Source organism: Microcaecilia unicolor, chromosome 10, assembly GCF_901765095.1.
Source record: "Microcaecilia unicolor chromosome 10, aMicUni1.1, whole genome shotgun sequence".
NCBI classification, from domain to species: domain Eukaryota; kingdom Metazoa; phylum Chordata; class Amphibia; order Gymnophiona; family Siphonopidae; genus Microcaecilia; species Microcaecilia unicolor.
Genome location: NC_044040.1, coordinates 33,182,276 through 33,195,461, shown reverse-complemented (window position 1 = coordinate 33,195,461; position 13,186 = coordinate 33,182,276). Strand labels below are relative to the sequence as shown.

The 13,186-nt window shown below is 40.1% G+C and overlaps 1 protein-coding gene across 3 annotated transcripts in view; it reads right to left on the bottom strand.

The window, feature by feature from the left end:
- The window catches only part of AASS (aminoadipate-semialdehyde synthase), an 85,929-nt gene continuing 72,743 nt past the window's right edge, over positions 1–13,186 (bottom strand). For all 3 annotated transcript variants that reach the window (XM_030216042.1, XM_030216040.1, XM_030216041.1), the window contains exons 21-24: positions 7,193–7,308; positions 6,673–6,761; positions 5,053–5,229; positions 1–2,672 (exon numbers count right to left, since the gene is read on the bottom strand). In XM_030216042.1, coding sequence (XP_030071902.1) covers positions 2,554–2,672; positions 5,053–5,229; positions 6,673–6,761; positions 7,193–7,308 — 501 coding nt within the window. In that variant the 3' untranslated portion in view covers positions 1–2,553. The remainder of the gene's footprint in view (positions 2,673–5,052; positions 5,230–6,672; positions 6,762–7,192; positions 7,309–13,186) is intronic.

Below are 13,186 nucleotides of genomic sequence, written 5' to 3'. Positions count from 1 at the left end.
TGCGCATTTGTCAGCCTCTACTTTTGCTGTTTTGCTTTGACTTTCCGTGAAGGCTCCTCCTGTCTTCTTGGATTTAGCCAAAAGGCAACCATGAACAAAATATCAATGGATTCCATTCTATTCTACTACACATTTCCCCACTGCCATGAAAAATGGAAACAATTGCATAGCTGAAAGAATGACCTACCTACATGAGCTGTTGTCATGCTACTAATGGAAAGACTAACACGGGTGGATAATGGACCAAGAGTGGAATGAACAGAGGATGCCCTAGGAGCACACTGGATCTCACAGGCACAACTGCTGACTCATGCTACCTCATCTATTTGGATTTAGCTTGTCATCTCCCTTTTCACTCTTACTCATGATTTGACCTCCTCACCCCCACTCCTCACCATCAGGTTTCATGTCATTGTAATTTCTTTAACCACAGTCATATTGCACCCATGTTTACCATCTTCATTAGCAATATTTCCCAAAAGGAACAAGTATTAAAGAACGTATTCTGGGGAAAAGGGGGGAAATCACTTATGTTCACTAATGCAACTGAAATCTCTCCACATGTCCCAGAATGTCAATGCGCAAACAAGGAGCATCAATGGACAAAACACATATATAAAAGGGCATTTCCTCTCATAGTCCGCCAGGAGATTAAAGGACTGAAGTCACATCACTAACAAAGAAGGGGTTTATCACAAACACTCCAGCTTAAAAGATCAGGTGGAACAAGCCTGAGAAAAGACGAGTAGTAAGAAACAGACCCTGAACTTGAGAACACTTCGGCTAGTCATGTCTAAGGCCTTGTTTATTCTTAAGCTGTTAAACAAAATTAAATAATATTAATTCAGATTTCAGAGAGAGAGAGAAAAAAAAACTATACCCATGCCATATTTCAACCTGCATTAGATTTACCTATAGTGCTTTGGTTCATACAGCCTCTCTGGCGGTACGGAACTGTATTATTTTTAGGCCTATATAATAAAGATTAATGTACACCTAAATAAATCAGGCTATATACATGAAGGCCCAATGTGTACACTAACTCAAAGTCTGGGATATCAGGAGGTTATGAATTAAACTTAACACATGGTCTGCCTGCCAATGGAGAGAATACCGTATGCATTGGGGAAAAAATGTATTTACTGTGGGCCTGCTCAAGCATAAAATTTAACTCCTACCCTGGGCCGAGTGTTAAAGGTTACCATGCCCTCAGAATTTGCCCCCCCCTCCTCCCGCCACAAGAGGCCTGCATGCCTAGACCCAGCTCCCGACAAAAAAGATGTCCGTATGGCAGGAAACAGCAATGTTTAGAACTTCTGGAAGGGGTAAGGCAGGAGGGGGGGAAAGAAAAAAGGGAGATGTGGAGGGGAGGGGAGGTGGGCAGGGGAAGAGATCAGGGCAGTCACATCTCTTCTGTTGAAGATGGAGAGAGGTAGCAGGGCATAGAGAAGGTGAGGTGAATCAGAGTTGACATGCTAACTTTGGCCTGGTTACCACACAGCATGCATGTCTTACATCTCTAGAGTTAGCAGGTATTTTTAAAGAGGCTACATAAGCTAGCAAGCACGCAAAAATACTACATTAAATACAATTTCAGCTTTCACCCTAGAAGAGGTTTTACACGTTAGTGCGTGGGTCCTTTAGGTTCAAATCAAAATTATGTGACAAAGCAGATGAAAAAGTAACACACATGACATTATAATTAGATGCATAATAGAGATTATTTGCTGGGTCAAACTGTTCAACCAGGCCTTCAATAAATGCTGTTAGTGCATGAATGATAAAGTGCTGCGTAATACTTTCTTGAACTAAAAATAGGAAATAACCTTCAAGCAAAACGATTTTGCAGCACAAAAGTACATGTGATGTGAGCCTCAGCAAGAGTCCAAACTGAACCATGAATGGGTTAATAGGCAGGCAGGAAGGCAGTTACACATCAAGGTTCTTGAAGAAATACAGCAGTTATCGTAGTGCACAATTCAGCATAATTATTAAGCACCAGCAAATTCAGCCTTACGGCTCATGTTAGTATAGTCTTGCACAAAAAAAATCCCTTGTTAACCAATACATAGCAACTGCAGTATTCACAATCAATCAATCTACATGGCTGTTCCTCAGCTGGAGAAGCAGATAAATTATTTTCAAAATGGATTAGGTCTTTGGCTTCAAGATTTTTTTCCTAGCAAGATGATCTTGGATCTGTCAATGTGTGTCCACCGGTCAGCTCAGTTCCAGACCATTTGCCATTCTCTACAACCTGATCCAAGCTGTTACAAAAAGTGGATTCAAGTTGCCCCCACCAGGCAAAGCCAATTAAGCTCCAGGATACCAAGACTAACTCTTTTAGGAGAACTTCCCAGTTTTCAAGATGCCGAATGCATTAAAGCATTAAAATTAAAGCCGTAAACTGAGTCGCTCAATTTAGCTGAAAATTTAGAAGCAAACTACCAGTTACTTTTGCAACATGATCCTCTCTGAAGAACGTCAAATAGAAAAATACTCCACCTTTTAGTATTTTCAAGTATATAAAATTACACATTCGGCTCACTGCAGTTAAAGTGAGAATGTGCTCTTTGAATTATATAAAATGCCTTCTTCTCGAATGCGTTCAAGCATTGGTCCATATATATCCTTCGTCATGGGAACTATCAGGCCTCTGGATTCAATCTCACCTGCAAAGAAACACACATACTACATTGTAATTGTTTTAGCGAAATTTCAGGGACAATTACAATTAGGTCTCAAAAATAGGAGTCCTGAAACAATCATACACAGGTAACTTGGTCAACTACTTCTACTCTCAAGTGTTTGTGGCTTTCAAAGTTGTTGGAATTTAGCACTTCTTGGACAGATGGTACAGAGTTCTCTTTGGTATTCTCACTAACACATATACTAGGCAGTGGATGTCAATCCAATCAGGTTTTCAGGAGATACACAATGGAAATTCATACAACAGGTTTGAATGCAAGTGTGTGCAAATCTCTCTCATGCATATTCACAAAACCAAACTGAATGGGAGTGTCTCGAAGGCTGGGTTTACTTGGAAAAACTCAATTGTTATAAACCTTTAGATGTGGGGTTCTCTTTACCCCAGATCATCAGGAGGGGCTGTACAAGTGCTTATCTAAGCAAGCTTGACTAACATGTTCTACCTTGCATAATCATGCTAGACCTACAGGAAAGTCACTGCAACCTCTGCATAAAGTAACCAAAAATGGTGGCATTTACCATTCAGGATCTGTGAATTATCATCAAACCACATAATGGTCTTAGGGGTTCTTTTACTAAGTCACGTAGGCATCTATGAGCACCCAATGCGTGTCAATTTGGAGTTACCGCCCAGCTACCGCAAAGCTCGGGCAGTAATTTCGTTTTTCACGCGTGTCCACTATGCATCATTCTACGCGCGTAGATGGTTACTGCCTTAGACCTTACCGCTAAGTCAATGGCTGGCGGTAAGGTCTCAGACCCAAAATGGAAGTGCGCCAATTTTTATTTTGCCGCACATCCATTTTCTGCAAAAAATTTTTAAGAAGGCCTTTTTCTACAGGCGCACTCAAAAATGGATCTATGCGCACCCAAAACACGCGCCTACACCATTTTTCAGCGCACCTTAGTAAAAGGACCCCTTATTTCTGTATATGGCATTGAAAAACATGAGCGCTAAGCGCTATTCTATCAAGGGCACTCTGAGTTGGGCGCAATTTAGAGAAAAGCGTTTGGCGCCAGGATCTGCACCAAATTTTAGGCGCAAAGATTTACACTAAGTGAAACCTGGTGGTAAACCCTCACACCTGAATTAGGCATGGATTGACCTTATTCTTTAATTCTGCGCAAATTCCACGAACAACCCTGGCCCGCCCATACCTTTCCCCTTGTCCATGTCCCCCTTTTCGGATTCACGCAGAAAAATCTGTGTTTGTAGTTTCACAGAATAGAGACTATAAAGATGCACACATAAATGTCAATTACTGCCAATTAGCACCACTAATTGTTAGCACCCAATTAGAGCTAATTAGCTGATTGCTGAAGTAATTTTGGGCGCCATATATAGAATTTGGGCAAAATGGTCTGTATACAAAGAATGCTCGGAAGCAGAGCATCGGCTCGAAACTAAATTGTGTCACGTTAGACTGAATTTCTTCATATTTGGACATTTAGAAAGCAGAGTTCAACAACATGCTGTTATTGTAACCTAAGAGTTTGAGATGAGTACATTTTTTCTACTTTGGGAATTTTTCAGCATTTATGTAGATTTTCAGTATTAATATGGACATTTCATATATATATAATTTAAATAAATGAGATGAATGGACACATGATAAAATCTGCTTGAAGCTTTCAACTGTTTACCAGTTATTACCAGAATATAGATTCTTATATTTGATGGTCCTTTATTTTCGCTTTGAAATTTTGCCTAAACGCTTTGTTGTCGCAGTGTCGTGGTTGTGTTATTTTACTGTCATAAATACAAAAACCTAAAGTATTTGCTACGCATAAAGAAGGCATCTATCAATATACTTACTTTAAAAATAAACCAAAACTATTCTTTTATAAAGGCAGTACTAAACACACAACACGCCCAGTTGTGAAACAGTCATGACAAACGGGACTAAAAAGCCGAGTTACCCAATTGCGAATTACTACTACTACTTATCATTTCTATAGCGCTACTAGACGAATGCAGCACTGTACACTTGAACATGAAGAGACAGACAAACAGGACAAACAAGAGATAAGGGAATATTAAGGTGAGGATGATAAAATAAGGGCTCTGAACAAGTGAATAAGGGTTAGGAGTTAAAAGCAGCATCAAAAAGGTGGGCTTTTAGCTTAGATTTGAAGACGGCCAGAGATTGAGCTTGACGTACCGGCTCAGGAAGTCTATTCCAGGCATACGGTGCAGCAAGATAAAAGGAACGGAGTCTGGAGTTAGCAGTGGAGGAGAAGGGTGCAGATAAGAGAGATTTACCCAGTGAACAGAGTTCCCGGGGAGGAATGTAGGGAGAGATGAGAGTGGAGAGGTACTGGGATCACAGATAACGCACTTACCATCCAGTACCATCTTTGCAGCAATGGCCGTGGGGTAGCCCACCGTTTTAGCCATTGCTGAATATCCGTTGACATCACCATACACAATCAGGCTAATGCTTTTGGACTCCAAGTGCCCTGATGGATGCTTGATACCGAAGTCATTTCTCATAACTATCATGTCTCTCTCTCCAGCACCTAAATAAAGAGAAAAATAAGTTATAATTTAGAGACAAATTGTGGAAGTCATGTGCTGTTAAAAAGCTTTGCACAACTGATGTGTTGAATGGCCACTGTGGTTTCTGAAAAACAGAAATTCTCTCTCTGAACAAGTTACTGTACAGAGGAGAACATGTAAATCGTAGCTTAAGCTATTGTATATGTATTAGAAAGTTCATCATGAGTTTTGAATGAAAAACAAAATCAACATTAATTATTTAATGCTTATGCAAGTTCAAAATCATTTGTGTTTTGTGAATATCTGGGACCACACAGTGCTGGAAAGAAGAGAAACCCAAAACGCTAGCATGAACAAAATAAAACTGTGACTGATTTTATAGTCAGTTAGCCCCCATGAGCTACCAACATGTCTGGCTTCCAATGTAACTGTATATACACACATTAACATGGATCACAGACCAAATATTTCTAACATTATTTTCTATAGATATCCTGAAACCCAAATCAGTTAATGGCTCTTTGAGGACAGGAGCTGGAGACCCAATGGTCAACAATCCACATGCAGTTGATTGAAGAGCGCAATACACAGTACCATAACAAATAAATACTCTCCTACATTTTTTTACTGGAGACCCTGGAAAGATCTTTATTAGTCATTCCCATAGTATTTTGTCTCCCAGTAAGACTCTTGTAACTTGTCTTGGTTGCTTAAGTCCCACTTATTAAACAAATAAATCCAACTGTACCTAATAATCACTTTCTCTCTGTTGTTCTTTAAATTCCTAAGTCAGTTCCAACCAACATAACGACTTTGTTGATTATTTATTGTCACAAACTCCAATATATATATTCACATTCTTCAATATTATAAAAATGTTTTAAAACTCTTCCAAAATATGCACTGCAAAATATGAAAAAGTGTTGATAAAATAATTGAATTTTTCAGCAAAGTCCTTATGTTGGTTGGAACTGACTTTAGGAATTTAAAGAACAGAGAGAAAGTAACTATTGGGTACAGCTGGGTTTATTTGTTTGATAGTCTAGTATCCCCGCTGGTGATTTTGGACCATTTAAATTGATAAGTCCCACTTCTTGGCAGGTACGGTTAGCCAAGAGGAGTGGCCTAGTGGTTAGGGTGGTGGACTTTGGTCCTGGGGAACTGAGGAACTGAGTTCAATTCCCGGCACAGGCAGCTCCTTGTGACTCTGGGCAAGTCACTTAACCCTCCATTGCCCGCCGCATTGAGCCTGCCATGAGTGGGAAAGCATGGGGTACAAATGTAACAAAACAAAACAATGTACTTCAACTGCTGTTGCCAATGGATTACGAATGCACTGAAAACAAGAAAGAGGAAGACAAGTCTAAGACAGCCGAAACACTGCAAATGCTGGAAGGCTGCCCGAGACACTCAGTTCTGTGATGTTTGCACACTACAAGCAATGTAAGAATTTTCTCACACACCAAAAGAAAGCTTCATCTCCATGTGTTTTGCAAGGGCATCCAAGATAGACTCTGACGCAGGTACCGGTTCATCTTCGAGTAACCCTAACCTGGGGGCAACAAACATTTTGTTTTTGAAATTTACATTGTGGATTTAGCTTTAAAGCAAAACTGCTTAAAAACCGCACACATACACCCCCCCCCCCATTTATACAAATGTACCGTAATCATTAAGAACACAGCTTTGGAGAAAACAATTCTGAATACAGTTCAGCAACGTTTGGAAAGTGAAATGAGTACGCAAACCAAAAGATAAATTTCTTTCCTCTCAAGTAATCAAGATGTCAAAGAAACAGTAATATCAACAGGACAGAGGAAAACCTATTACCTTCTTTTTTCCTGTAGTTATGTTTTATTTTTAATTGGAAACCACTTTAATTTTACTTGAAAGGCGGTGCATCAAACGTTTAATAAACTAACCTAAACTATGCACACATTACGTAAAAGGAGGCACAAGTATGACAAACTAGCATCTCTTTACCATTGCACTGCTTCTAACTGTATGTCATCTTTATCCAGAGCAGCACCGACAACTTCTTTAAGGTGGTCATGGCTGGAAGAAGTTTCAATTCCAAGAATGTTGCACAGCAGTTCTTTCTATTTTAAACAAGAAGAGGGGAATTTTATAACTAATCACCTGGATTCAGAGAGCAAAAAGGTGCCTGTTTTCGTCCAATTTTATAAACACATATAGGCACTTTTATCAAACAGTTCAAGTCAAAATACCAAAAAGCGGAGACACAACTTGCATTCAAACACAAAGTAAAATACGGACATTAACAAAGAGCCAAGTGTATTATATCACATTTGTGGTATTTGCAAACAAACAAAGAAAAAGACCTCAAAACACCCCGACACGTGGAACCCATGTCTATTTTGGGGTAATGAATTATATCATTAGTACTCAAAGCATTCCGAACAAAAAGTTGCAAGATTCTGATTGTATTCACAGAGACATTATTTTCAACGATGCCGCTCTCATATCAAGAATGACAAAAAAAGTGACTAGCGTAACGTATAGTGCTACGGGAAAACATTGCGTTGTGTCACTTTTTTTGTCATTCTTAAAATGAGAGTGGCATCGTTGAAAATAATGTCTCCATGAATTAAGAAAATCAATTTGAATTCTGCAACTTTTTGTTGAAACACAACCCCTGAAGAAGCCAGCGGAGTGAAATGGCTGGGTCACCGTTGGGCTAAAGTGTTTCTTTATATTTATTCATTGGGAACGCTATGAGTACACATGCATTCAGTTGCAGTTTTTTTATGCGCGAAATACATTTCTACAAATATTTTAAAAAGGGTTTTGGCACAACAAGGTTTTTTGACCAATGATATAATTCATTATTCCAGTAAAGATGCAGGGGTTCCAGTTGTCTGGGCAATTGAGGTCTTTTTCCTTATTTGTTTGCAAATACCATAAATATGATATAATAAACTTGGCTCTTTGTTAATGTCAGTACCGTCACCTTTATAAAACAGTATAACAAATCCTGCAGAAATCACAGGTAAAGTGAACCCAAGCATATTTACACCGGCTCAAGGTGTAAATAAATGCATATATTTCACAAAGTATGTGCATAAATCACAACTCAGGGGCGTAGCCAGACAGCAGATTTTGGGTGGGCCTAGGCAAGAAGTGGGTGGGCACCAAATGTTCTCTCCCCCACCCCCACATCAAAAAAATATCTCAGCTGCTGGGAAAATACTTCTCTCCAGTCTCCAACTTGGTAGTCTGCAGCAGGCATGCGCTGAAAACTGAGCATGCGAAGGTGCCAGTATTGTGGAGAGCAGCATTTTCATTACCACTGTGCTATTGTTGGATGGGCCTGAGCCCTATGTGGGTGGGCCCCGGCCCACCCAGGCCCACCTGTGGCTACGCCACTGCTCTGCACATGATTTGCCCAAACTCCGCAAGCACACAAGGAACAGAGGTGGCCGAGGTGCGAGTATGGGGACAAAAAGATGCTCACTCAAGAGTCCATCAAAGGAATAGAACAAACTTGATTGGCCACAGCCTTGCAATGGAAAATAGCTGATGACTAACATGGCTGTGTTTCGGTGATATGCCTGCATCAGGGGTCCTGAAAATACAGAATGTTTGGGTGCAGGATATACACAGTCACAATCTGAGAGCCAAAAATAACAAAAAGATACTTCAATCTTTGGAGCAAATTTCAGCAAAGCTCACGCAATCTCTTCCCTTAGCCATCTCTCCTCATTGTGTGTCTGTATATTGCTGCTGCAATTTGCGCTTCTATTTTTGCTTCATGTTAGTTTGAAGACTGCCCAAACTCTGTTTCAAAACATTCTTACCCTTAATGCGCATACAAGTACACATGATCTTGCCATTATGCATATTTTCACTCGTGGTGTAATTTTAAGGGAGGCAGTATTTGCACATATATCGGCATATACACATGAAAATGACTTTCTAAAATTATCCATGAAGTGTCTTCAGAAATCATTGCCATTAAAAATAGGACCCGAGACCTACCCTCAGTCTATCCATGACACTTCAAATGATGAAAAAGTCAACAATATTCTTTGATTGGCATTAATAAATCAAGGAAGCAGCAATTGTATAATGTATTAACAAGAGATACCTAAAGTGACCTGTAGAATAGCAGACTATTCTTTTTAAAGGGCTCGTTCTTTTTCTGCATCATTAAAAGCAAATGCATCAACTTTTTCGATGGAAAGTATTCTGATTAGTTTTTCTACTAAGTATGCTCTCCCCCACCCCCCCCGCCCCCCAAAAAACTGGGAAGTCACATGGATGCACCCGTTGCACCTGTCTCAAAAGGATAACATCCATTCCTATGTGCTTTTAAAAACAGACTACCTGAAAATTCCTGCACAAAACGTACATCTATTTCAAAGCAGGAATAACTATTCATATATATGCTTATGCCTGTATTTAAAATTCTGTGGAGCCCAGGAAACAAGTTTTAGAATGGACGTTGGGGGCTAAAGACCACCACCACCACCACCACCAAGCATTCCCTATATAAGTGATCCGGTCTCTGCTTTTAACTTAGAGAAGCAGTTGTGAAGGTCAAATATTTACATCAGGCATGGATGCTGTTCAAAAATACCATCCTGGAAGCACAGACCAGATATATTCCATTTATTAGAAGCAAAAAAGCCAGTAAAAGAATCAGTTGGACTACTAGATGACCGAGCGGTAAAAGGGGCACTCAGGGAAGACAAGCCACAGAAGAGAGATTAAAAATTATTTTTCGTTTTTACCAAGGAATATGTGGGAGAGATACCGGTGCCAGAAATGCTATTCAATGCTGATGAGTCAGAGAAACTGAAACAAATGTCTGTAAACCTGAAAGATGTAATGGGGCAATTTGATAAATTGAAGAGTAGCAAATTGCCTGGACTAGATGGTATACATCTGTAAAGGAAGATTTTAAAGATTGTTTTTCAACTCTGCCTTGACCGACAGTGCACTTGAGGTTTATATTTTTGATTAGAAGTAATTGTTTGTGTGAAATGATTTGGAATGTGGAAGAAGACACAGCTCTAATTAATTTGGTATGTGAAGGAAGAGGTGGAGCCTGTTTCGAGTTCAGACTGGCCACCTGGACTGAGAAACACATAACCATATTCCCACATGTCTCAAGCATTCTGTAATTTTCTTTAGCTCTGAACATGAGTTCTAAGCTTAATAAAAAGGGGAATTTTTGCCAGTGAAATTGGGAGCTCATCTGTGAGTAATGTACGTACTGAGCAGAGAACTATATTTCCTGGTCAAAGAAACTCCTGGCTTTAGATGTGAACAGGGCCCCTCCCCCAGCTGATAAGAGCCTGAATGTAGAGATTAAGGACCAGTGACATATGTATATTATGATGTATTATTGCTTCTTTTCCTGGTCTAGAAACTCCTAGCTTTGCTTGGATGTAGTGATCAGTGATGTAATGATTGTTTATAGGTATTGTTTCTTTTTAGGTATTGTGTATATATCTTAATCATTGTGTATCTTAGACAATAATGAACCTCTAATAAAAGTCTCATTTACCTAATATGAATCCAAAAAAATCCTGTGTCTGTGTGAGGCAGACTGTAAAACCAGGTCAAAACAACATCTCAGAGTACTGATAGAATTGAAAAGTGAACTTGCAAAGATATGTTTAGTAATATGCAATTTATATTTAAAATCAAGCATGGTACCAGAAGATTGGAGGGTGGCCAATGTAATGCCAATTTTTAAAGAGAGTTCCAGAGGTGATCCGGGAAATTATAAACCAGTGAGCCTGATGTTGATGCTGTGCAAAATGAGAGAGACTATTATAAAAGAACAAAAAAGATTGTGAAAACTTGCAAGAGGACCTTACGAGACTGGGCATCCAAATGGCAGATAACACCCAGGAAAAGGATCTAGGTGTCACTGAAACACTCTACTCTGTGTACAGTGGCAACTAAGAAAGCAAATAGAATGTTAGGAATTATTAGGAAAGGAATGGAAAACAAAAATGAGAATGTTATAATGCCTTTGTATCACTCCATGGCACCTCAAATACTGTGTGCAATTCAGGTCACTGCATCTCAAAAAAAGAGATAGTGGAAAGGTAGAGATAAGGATGATGAAAATGACAAAGGGGATGGGACGACTTCCCTATGAGGAAAGGCTAAAGCTGCTAGGGCTCTTCAGCTTGGAGAAGAGATGGTTGAGGGGAGATGTGATACAAATCTATAAAATACTGAGTGGAGTGGAACGAGTAGATGTGAATCGCTTGTTTACTCTTTCCAAAAATACTAGGACTAGGAGGCATGAAATGAAGCTGCTAAGTAGTAAATTTTAAACAAACCAGAGAAAATATTTCTTCAGTTAACAAGTAATTAAATTCTGGACTTCACTGCCAGACATGGTAAAAAGCAGTTAGCTTAGCAGGGTTCAGAAAAGGTTTGGATAAATTCCTAAAAGAAAAGTCCATAAGCCATTATTAAGATGGACTTGGGAAAATCCACTACATATTTCTGGGATAGGCAGTGTAAAATCTGATATACTGTTGTGGGATCTTTCCAGGTACTTGTGAACTGGATTGAGCACTGTTAGAAACAGGATACTGGGCTTGATGGTCCTTCGGTCTGTCCCAGTATGACAATGCTTATGTTCTTACATTCCACCCATTCTTCTCTCCTAGGAATGCCAACACATATATCACATAAAAAGAGGAACTATGGGGTCAATTTTTACAGGGTTTACGATCCTAACTTTGATATTCAGGGGCCTAAATTAGCCTCTTTAAAAATTTCCTAGGGCTGAGGTTTCTAAGGGATCCTTTTACTAAACGGCATTAAGCCCTTAACATGGGATTAACGTAGAGAAACAGGGGCTTTGCGTTAGGTTATCTTTTTCACAGATAAAACCGTTAGTTACTAAATTTTTAACAATTTTTCATTCAGAGGGAATGGCATGGGTGAAAACTGGGCATGGACGCATTAGCCAGCTAGCGCATTACACTTATTCTACGTTAACTGGCTAACAGCACCTCCTATATACAAGGTGGTTAAGTGCTCCCTCGTTAACTCAGAGCAGGTTAATCCAAATGTTAACATACAACCTGCAATTGTGGGAACAGCCCTTCCTGATGCAGTGCTACTTTTTGGGCTTGCCACTCGTTAAAATTCAGAGGGTGATGGATTTGACATACAACCAAAGTGGTTTACATTTACTATTATTCTGATGTACTTGAACCTGGGGCAATGGAGGGTTAAGTGTCTTGCCAAGGAGCTGCAGAGGGAATCAGACCCAGTTCCCCAGGTTCCCAGCCCACTGCACTAACCATTAGGCTACTCCTCCATTTATGCACCTATACCAGAGCGATTTTATAAGTGCCTACCTGCATGTATAAAAATATTGACCGATGTGCTCAAGTCATTTATAAAATTACTCCTTTAACCCTTTCAAGTCCCTGGTACTGAAATAAAGTGTAGGGTATCGACTAATTTGCTGTTATGGGCATGAGGGTTAATAAATAAAAGAATCTCAAGGACAATTAAGGTAAAATTATGTATAATCATACCTGATAATTTTCTTTCCATTAATCATAGCTGATCAATCCATAGACTGGTGGGTTGTGTCCATCTACCAGCAGGTGGAGATAGAGAGCAAACTTTTGCCTCCCTATATGTGGTCATGTGCTGCCGGAAACTCCTCAGTATGTCGATATCAAAGCTCCATCCGCAGGACTCAGCACATAAGAGAATTACACCCACGAAGGGACACTCTGCCCAGCTCACCACCGCCGAAACGGGGGAGGGGAATTAACCCAGCTCATCCCCACACAAGTGGGGGAGGGGAATCCGTCCAGCTCATCCCCGCGGAGCGGGGGAGGGACACCACACCCGCCGATGCGGGGGGATCTGGCTTATCCTGCAACCGCAACCGCGGGAGGAGCTGACTGACCCTAACACCGCCGAAGCGGGAGGGGTACAAAGCTGCCCTACAGCCGCACGAAG